Source organism: Cryptomeria japonica, unplaced genomic scaffold, assembly GCF_030272615.1.
Source record: "Cryptomeria japonica unplaced genomic scaffold, Sugi_1.0 HiC_scaffold_81, whole genome shotgun sequence".
NCBI classification, from domain to species: Eukaryota; Viridiplantae; Streptophyta; class Pinopsida; order Cupressales; family Cupressaceae; genus Cryptomeria; species Cryptomeria japonica.
In genome coordinates this window covers 15,921-26,074 of record NW_026728903.1, presented here as the reverse complement: position 1 = coordinate 26,074, position 10,154 = coordinate 15,921, and the positions used below count along the sequence as shown (strand labels likewise).

Here is a 10,154-nt window from a genome sequence, read left to right as displayed (position 1 = left end):
CACCCTTTAACAATTTCCTCTTCTTTTCTCCAATTTCTCTCTTTAGGGTAGTTGATGAGCTTGTTTGCATGTGTCTCAAGGGGCCTTAAGTGGTCCTAAGGGGTGCACATGTGTCGCAAGGGGCCTTAAGTTGTCCTAAGGGGTCACGCATGTGTTAGAACACATGCATGACCCCTTAGGACCACATATGACCCCTTCCGACACCATTTGGTCCTATGTGATCCTAATAGGTTCTAAGGGGTGCACATGTGTCGCAAGGGGCCTTAAGTGGTCCTAAGGGGTCATGCATGTGTCAAAACACATGTGTGACCCCTTAGGACCACATATGACCCCTTGCGACAACATTTGGTCTTTTGTGGTCCTGATAGGTCCTAAGGGGTGCACATGTGTTGCAAGAGGCCTTAAGTGGTCCTAAGGGGTCACACATGTGTTAGAACACATGTGTGACCTCTTAGGACAACATATGACCCCTTGGGACAATATTTGGTCTTTTGTGGTCCTAATAGGTCCTAAGGGGTGCACATGTGTCGCAAGGGGCCTTAAGTGGTCCTAAGGGATCACACATGTGTTAGAACATATGTGTGACCCCTTAGGACCACATATGTCCCCTTGCGACACCATTTGGTCCTAGTAGGTCCTAAGGGATACCTACACATGTGTTGCAAGGGGCCTTAAATGCATGACCCCTTAGGACCACATATGACCCCTTGTGACACCATTTGGTCCTATGTGGTCCTAGTAGGTCCTAAGGGGTGCACATGTGTCACAAGGGGCCTTATGTGGTCCTAAGGGTCATGCATGTGTTAGAACACATGAGTGACCCCTTAGGACCACATGTGACCCCTTGTGACATCATTTGGTCCTATGTGGTCCTAGTAGGTCCTAAGGGGTACACATGTGTCGCAAGGGGCCTTAAATGGTCCTAAGGTGTCACACATGTGTTAGAACACATGTGTGACCCCTTAGGACCACATATGACCCCTTGCGACAACATTTGGTCTTTTGTGGTCCTAATAGGTCTTAAGGGGTGCACATGTGTCACAAGGGGCCTTAAGTGGTCCTAAGAGGTCACACATGTGTTCTAACACATGCGTGACCCCTTAAGACCATATATGACCCCTTGCGACAAAATTTGGTCTTTTGTGGTCCTTATAGGTCCTAAGGGGTGCACATGTGTCGCAAGGGGCCTTAAGTGGTCCTAAGGGGTAACACATGTGTTCTAACACATGCATGACCCCCTAGGACTACATACGTGCATGTGTTAGAACACATGTGTGACCCCTTAGGACCACAAATGACCCCTTGCAAAACCATTTGGTCTTATGTAATCATAATAGGTCCTAAGGGGTCATATAAAATAATTATATACTCCTTAGGATGTATACATACACATACATACATGCATACACCTCAGGACATGCTATGAGGGGTCGTGTGTGGTCCTGAGGGGTCACACATGTGTGTGACCCCTCAGGACCACACACGACCCCTCATAGCATAACCTGAGTTGTATTTATGTCCTAAGGCATATATAATTATTTTATGTGTATTTATGTATGTATGCACATATGTATTTATGTATGTGTATGTACATGTATGTGTTTGTGTATGTATGTAGACATAGGTATGTATGTGTATGTATTTTTATGTATGTGTATGTCCTAAGGTGTAGATATAATTATTTTATATCTATGTATGTACATTTATGTAGGTAGGTATGTATGTTTGTGTATGTTTGTATGTAGCTTTGTATGTAGGTGTATATAGGTGTATGTATGTATGTGTACGTATATATGTAGGTTTGTATGTATGTATCTATGTATATGTTTGTGTATGTATTTACATATGTATGTGTGTATTTATTTTCTAATGTTCTAAACTAATATGATAGAATATATACAAAAAAATATATATTTTTTAAAAACTTAAAAAAAACTAATTTTCTATTAAAAACAATATAAATTAATATGTTAAAATAAATACATTTAAAAAAAAAAAAAGGTACTTAATGCCGAAACCGTTCCGATCGGATCTCTGAGACTTTTTGCGCCTTCCTACTTAACTCCAAGCCACTCAATGCAAAATGAGCAGCTTGGGTGGATTTCGGCACCCTTATAGGGAAAGGGTTTTCTGGCTAGAAACCCCTTGCCACGAGAGCGCAACGTGGCTGCCGAATGGGGCCAAATCGGTTCAGCCAGAATAGGCATTGTTAGCCTAAAGTGTAACACAAATCCATACGATCACCGAACACCCAAAAACCCATTCAGTCCCTTGGACCAAACAAACATGTATAACATGTAATCAACATGGATGTAAGTCTCTCATAACCAAGAAGATCAAACTAAATATCCATTCCCAAGCCTAGGGAATACACCCAATAAACCATCTCCCAAACTAATGTTAATGACTACCACCATCATAATAATAACTCAAATGCACAAGGAGATAACCAATGTCATACAACTCTCAAATGAACCCTCCAGAACTAAACATCTCCATAGCTCAAGATCCATATCTATGAAATATAAGCATAAACATAATGCACCTCAAAGAAAACAATGGGGAATACCTCTCAATTAGTAAACTTCCAACTAGACCAAGAGCGGGGAATGAGAACGCTCATCCAAGATATCCAAGTCATAATGACTCATGTAAGAACAATCTCCTCTCAAGTCCATACCAGGTGAATGCTCCTTGGTCTTCCTACTGAAAGCATCAACCATTCGAACAAATATCTCTAATCATAAGAGAATATCAACATCACCTATGTCTCCAAGTGTCCTTGAGTACCTTTAACTGATCAATCCATGCCAAACTCCAAATACAACATAGCACCACCATAAAGTAATCAAGAAAATGATCATGTACCCAATACAAAGAGATCTACCAAGATCAATGTCAAATCTCCAATCACAAAATCAAGAACAATACATGACAACATGATCTAACCATCTCCTCCAAAGTGATAACATGCTCCATATGAACATATCAAATAACCATATCATTCCAAAACTCTAAATGAATATCAAGAGTGTACCATGACAAAATATCAGCCATCCTATCAAGCAAGGATAACATGTCAAATGAAAGCATAAACCACACCTCAACCAAGGACTCCTTGAGCCCTCAAGATGTAAATATCCTCGAGTATCATGAAGATCACCATCTCCTACAAGTGTACCCACAAATGTGAAAGACCCTTCTGCAAAAACATGATCTAAGGCATCCTCCAAACATCTGCACACTAAGAAGATCATCCACCATCCAATGGTCAATAAACTTCATTTTCAACAACTCCCACTAAATCATGATACCGAGTCACACATGGTATCATGATAACCATCTCCTAAATGAAGATCATTCAATCCTACACACATACAACAAAAATGTCAATAATATCAAGTAAACCATGAACTCCATCTCAAGAAGATACAAAACTACCAATAAATAATCATGATCAAATCCTACACCACCTCATCATCACTATCAAAATATCCCAATGAAAGTGTATACAATCTATCCATGACAATATGGTAAAACCATCCTCTACCATGAGAATCAACCAAAGCCATCTAATACTCAAAGAACTCAATGTCAACATCATGAGCTCCCAAAAGTCAAATTAACCATGATCCTCAAATAAGAGGATACACTACTATATCAATCTGGAATCCATATCAAATCAAAATCAATGAAAGCACCTACAAATCCAACCATGTCATGCCAAAGCCCCTAAACACAAGGAACAACCATGGCATCATGATCACATCCACAAAACAAGAATCTAACTCAATGAGTCCAACTTGTCAATATCACATAGTCAACCATGTAGGTCCTCCATCATGATTGTACCTGGTAACAACATCTCTCCTCTTAAAGATGACAACAAATCAGTGAACCATTGACTAAGATAAGCCACCAAATCTGAATATGCATAAACAATGAAAGATCTATGGGAAAAGACAACCCATATCCAAGTCATAGGTGCAATCTTGTAAATAAAGACGACCTACAACACTCCACAACTTGTAGACCCAATAATGTAACATACATACTCAATCCAAACTGATAACCATATCAACATGCGAGGAATGAATATACACCATTGAGTGTACAATGACATAAAATCCAAATCTCCAATATGTAGCATGCCATAAACTCATAATGTCACCATAGTTAAAAATAACCATAAATAGATTAAGTCAAAATATTAGCATATAAATCATGTCAAATCTTCTCCAAACCTGAACCAAAGTGTAGTGCTTTCAAAGAGCTTTATGTCGACTATTCGAAGTCCAAAATCCAAATCTATATGGTCAGGTTATGACCTCTCAAATCCATCAAGGTAACTCTGACTTCCAGCTGACATTTCATTGCTCAAAAAACAAAATCTTTATAAAACAATCATACCACGATGAAGTAAACTGAATCACCTTTTCAATGACTATAACAAGTCAAAAAATTGACACCATATGCCAAAGTTATGCTCCACTGAAGAAAAACAACCAATTAGGTTATAAATGCAAGCATGGATTCCAAAAATATTTTGCCAATATGCCACAAAAATCATTTTTAAAATCTATCAATATGCCAACAAATATATTTTCAAAATTTTTAATAAAAATCATTTTTTGAATGGAGCACACTGGTTGGGCCCACCCCACAAATCCCACTGGCATATAAACAAACATGGCAAATAATATTTTATCGAGTTTTATCATGCAGATAAAATATTTTTTTATTGTTTTTTTATCTGCATGATAAAAAAAAATTTCAAACTCAAATCACTGTCATCAAAATGGGTCGAGATATATAAAAATTTGTCTCCTAGCCTCCCTAATCACATCCACGAGGTTCGTTTTGTCCCATGGGGTCAAATTTGAAAATTCACCCCCAAAAACCCAAAATGCAAATCAATGGAAACCCATTTTGAAACAATTTTTTATCACTAGATCTGCAACAAATGCCCTCAAATCTACAACCCACAACCTACAACAAACCCTCATATCTTGTCTTGTCTTTCATTCTTACATACATTCATGGATTCGACATCTATGGTTATAACACCATAAAACCAAATAGCTCTGATACCACTTGAAAGGAAACTTGCAACCAACTTTATGACAATTTCCACATAACCCAATTGAGATCTTAATTAAATCAACACATAGAATCCACATGCAAAGAATAGATAACACACCGATGAAAATATGACACAAGATACATCCTGGGAAAACTCTCTTGAGGGAAAAACTCAGCCTCCAAAAGCATGATCCATCATGTATTATCAGCAATGCATCCATTACAGTACAACTATGGAAAGCTTTTGAAAACCCAGCCATAACAAGCATGAATCCACACATCCCATTCCATGCTTCCAACATCCACAAATGGTAACCTGGCTAATTGACCAACCCAAACAACTATCCTTGTGGTGCTTTTATAAACACAAGCTCCCACAAAACCACCAAGTGCCCAAAACCATGTGACAATAAAATATAATATTTTTCCTACCTACCCTTCAACCACATTTAATATTGGGTACTTCATCACAATTACATTCCCCAGTATTAAATAAATAAAATATAATAATATAAATGTGTCAATACAACTCATCAAGTGGTTACAAGAATATTCCAAGGGAATCTCTACATGTTGCACATCCATCTAGGTGCTCCTAGGTGCAACAATAAAATATAATATTACAATATAATTCCATATCCACCTCACACAATAATAAAATAATACATCAATAAAAAATTATTATGCAAGGTGTACAACACAACTTTCCCAACAACCTTGATGTGAACAACATGATTTATAACCAAAAGGGTTTAAAAATTAATACCCCTTCCAAGTTGACCAGTCAATAGGAAAATTGGCAGAAATACAATGTTTGATGATAATCTTCTAGGCTTCATTGCCAAAAAATGGCATGAATAATCAACTTGGCACAAAGGGCAATACTCTGTTGTTGAGGAGATAGGAGTCCGAGACCTCCAGAGTCACTAGGGCTTCATGAATTTTAATTTTATTGACCTAAAAAATGGAATGGCCGATGTTTTATGATCTACACGGGTTTTGTGTCTTCCTTTCTTACTATGTGGTTTTCCATCAACTTTGTGTCATACTACATTAGCTATAGGAGTATTTTAGTTTCATAATGGCCTCAATAAGCCTCAACACAATAGTTTCTACTGGTGTTGAGGCTTTGGTGACTAACAATAATGACTCATGTGAACAAAAGTTCCAAGGAATTTGTGCCCAAAGTATTTCGCGGATCTGAAAATTCCAGTGGGATGCCAAGTAAGGAAAACCAAGAAGAAATGGTGGTGTGCCAATGCAAAAGTGGATAAGGGTTTCTATGGTTGAACTAACAATAATTTGTTGTTATCTAGAGATATGAATTGCTAAGAATTTCATTTTAGCTTCATATGAATTAAAGACTACTACAAAGAAATCAGTTGAGAAAAGATGAAAGAAACAAGATGCATACCATTCTCCAAAAATACATTCTAGAAGGGCTAAAGAGATGTGGTCCTTCCCCAAAATGTACGAAAAGGGTATTTTTTTAAAGGTCTTTACTTGTAAATTCTAGAGGAGGATTGATCAAAGAAATTGTAGGAATAAGTATCTAGGATTTGGCATCCAAAAATGGTTGAGAGGGGTATTTCCCTAGTCGAAACATTCATTTGCCTTGAAGAAACTCTATTTTTGCAACCTTTTCTAGTGAACCAATAAAAAGCATTTCTTCGATTGGAGTGGTGACTTGCCCATGCAATTTCGACTAAGCTTTTGGGAAAAACATGAGAATGAAAGTGATGAAAAAACCCCTAAAATTTGTTTTGATTTGGAAATCCCATATTAGAGAATCTCTTCAATAGGAAAGATGGGCCAACTTTATTTGAAACCCTTGTTTTTTCTCAAAGACACCATGTCTTTTCCTACATTAAAACCTTGATTAGAATGTCAAAATCCAAGGAAATCCCATGAGCTTTGAGACCTTGATGAAAGTGTCAAAATTCAAGATGGTCCTACGAGCTCTCAAAAAGTTATTATTTCCTTTGTAGGGTTAGGAAGGAGGAAGAGGGAAAGCACGTGTCCACCCAATGTATATTTTAAATGCCCATTCTGACACATGACGTTGTTTCTTTGGTAGTGGAAACCTATTCTCAAGAAAATATTCAGTCTAAAGCGTCTGCCCATACCTGAGGCTTCTTCTTCCTTTCCACACTGTTGCATTATAGGTGCGCCCTCTTCCTCTCCATAGTTATTAAAAGATATAATTATATATTCTTCACTACAAGTCTACTAATTTTATCTTCGTATCACACAAAAAAATCATAATTAGCCTAGTAGGGGAGACTAGCTCAACCTCGAACATGAAACTATAAGTGTATAACAAGCCTTGGATGACGGGAGAAAAGCTCAACAATTGAACAGAAGAAAACATAGCACAATGGGCCGAAGATTTATGAATGCAGATAAGAAGTGGGAGCCATGCTCAACCATTGAGTAACCCTGAGAGGAGCCAAACGTTGAACATAAAACCACATACAAAACCTGAAAAAGAACCAGCCTACACAAATTGAGATATATAAAACATGACGAGAGACCTATAGAAGTACCTCAAAGAAGTAGGAAGTTAAACGTTTCAAGCATCATCTTCTACTTCCAAGACATCATTATCCTTGGGACTCATTTTTCCTGGCAAGAGTTGTAGCATCAACAAAGACATGACCGATCTTGATTCTATTTTTAAAAGTTCAGAATTTAATTTTTTTCTTAAAAGACTATTTTGTAATGTTTATATCTCTAATGGCTATCGTACCATGATGTCCAATAGGCATTCTTGTATTTCAAATCTACAAATTATGTATTTTTTAAATATATCAAAACAATATTCATTGTTTATTTATTTATTTTTCAAAAATATATCTCAATCAATTACATATGAGTTGTCTTATTAAAATTTGAAATAATACTTATTTGGAAAATGTGTTTTTTTCTAAATATTATTAAAAATATTCAAAAGTAATTGATTTGTCTTATAAATTAAATTCAAAATTGCACAAATTTTATTACTAACATTTTTGGAGATTTTGTGGATAAGTTTTTCAACTTGCTATTCAAAATTGCCTTATTCAATCTTTTAACATTTTAACAATCATTTAAAAGTGTTGGTTGACTAATCATTAACTTACACATACATAGTGTAAAGATTAATTAATAAAAAAATAAATCTTATCATTTGCAAATATTAGAAATCAGCTATGAAAAAGCAAAAATCAACTTACAATTCCATATTAGATATCCTATTGAAAATTGAACTTGAATCTCCATATTGAAAAGTCAATACTTTAACCAATTAAACATGACCTCCTTTAACCAATTAAACATGACCTCCTGAACATTCAAATAATCTTATTATATATTATTTAGAAGACAAATAGAATCAAACTTGAAACCAATTCTGTTCAAGTACATTCATATCTGCTTTTGACAAGCAAACCATGACTTCTACGCCTCCCTCTTTACCGCAGGAATCATACAAAATTAAAAGGCCTTCCATCAGCACTAATGAAGGACCTACATACACTGGGCCACCCACTCCAAAATGAAAATGATGCATAGGAAATTTCATCCAACTTACTGGGAATACATCAGTTCTATCATTAAGGCTCCGTGGCCCTAACATTGATTTCCTCATCTCAAAAAAATCAATCGCTGAATGTATAAAATTATCATCAACCTTGGTAACTGACTTATGTATCAACTCTGAAATAAATTCTAAAGACCCATTTATGATCTCTGATGCAATAGATTGAGCAAATGATTCATAGACAACATTACCAAAGTATTCTTCAGGCAACGGAGGATTCAACCTTCTTCTTCCACCCACGGGAATGCTAGCTTTTGTTTTTACATCCCCATCAAGGCCTCGAGCTTTTGTAATACATTTCCACATATGGGCAACAAGGATTTCAAAAGTAGTATAGGGTTTTTTTGATGGATCAGATCCATTTACCTTCGACTTGAGTTTCTGTAAAAACATTGCATCAAAATGAAACTTTTTTGTGGTTAGAGTGGACAGTATTGGAGAGTGCTCATGGTTTACAGTATTAGATTCATAATGCTCAAAACATGGCTGGGGAGGATCTCTTGCTTTTAATAGAGATCGGTCATGTAGTGGAGGTAGAATACACTCTCCTCCAACAATTTTTGCCCACGAGTTCATGAAAAAAGTAGCTGCTTTTCCGTCTGCAACATGATGATGACGAGCTAGGCCTATCACCAACCCTCCACAAGTAAATCGAGTAAACTACATCAACAAACATATTTATCACAATCTTGTTAGTTTTAAGGAAAAATTAAAACAAGTTTTACAATACCCGCATGAGTAAATCCTTCTCCTTACATAGATAATATAGTGGGTTATCATACCTGCAGGAGTAAAAGCTCATTGACCACGGTGGATGTGGGTGGCACCAACTCAAGGAGGAATGAAGAGGGATCGAAGGGCATTGCATTTACTATTGTTCCATCTGCTTCGGCTTCTATGACAAGCACACCCTCGTCATTCAGATTGATGCCAAGGCACCCACTCGGTGTTTCTTTCGTGTATCTCCCTGCCCATTCTCTGAACTCCGCCAGAACTTTGGCCAGTCCTTCCTTCAACACCTCTGAGCTCGGGGTAGGAGCTTGGAAAACATACACGAGCTTCACGTACATTGGGTGTGCAATCAAATCAAAATTGTTTAGCTCAACAAGCTCACGCTGATCTTTACCCGCACAGGGTTTGATCAACACACCTTCGCCTCTCAACACTTTCATTCTTCTCTCTCCCTCTTCTCTCTTTCTCTATAATGCAAATACAATGTCTTGTATTGTTCTTTCACAATGAAGGATTTCTTAAGGGATAGCAACCTCTTTATATAATTGGGTAATCGCATCTGTAAATATTAAAGAAAGATCGACGTGTCTGATAAGATAGCTATGCCTTATCAACAGACCGTTGAAGCCTCCAATGGCTCTGCTACCACGCTATCCCCTGGGTATTCTCTGTTAGCGTTCCAATGCCTGCTATTCTCGTCTTTCAATTCTGCAATTTTTGCGGTTTTTTAACAGATTTTCTCGCTGAACAATTATTTCCA

At 37.0% G+C, this 10,154-nt stretch overlaps 1 protein-coding gene across 1 annotated transcript; it reads right to left on the bottom strand.

Annotated features, from left to right (window-relative positions):
- Positions 1-8,407: 8,407 nt before the first annotated feature.
- LOC131864267 (agmatine hydroxycinnamoyltransferase 1-like) lies at positions 8,408-9,916 on the bottom strand. Its single transcript, XM_059215196.1, has 2 exons — positions 9,445-9,916; positions 8,408-9,322 (listed from the first exon to the last, which is right to left on the bottom strand). The coding sequence occupies exons 1-2, from the start codon at positions 9,832-9,834 to the stop codon at positions 8,456-8,458; spliced, it is 1,257 nt and encodes a 418-aa protein (XP_059071179.1). The 5' UTR covers positions 9,835-9,916; the 3' UTR covers positions 8,408-8,455.
- Between the last annotated feature and the right edge of the window lie 238 nt (positions 9,917-10,154).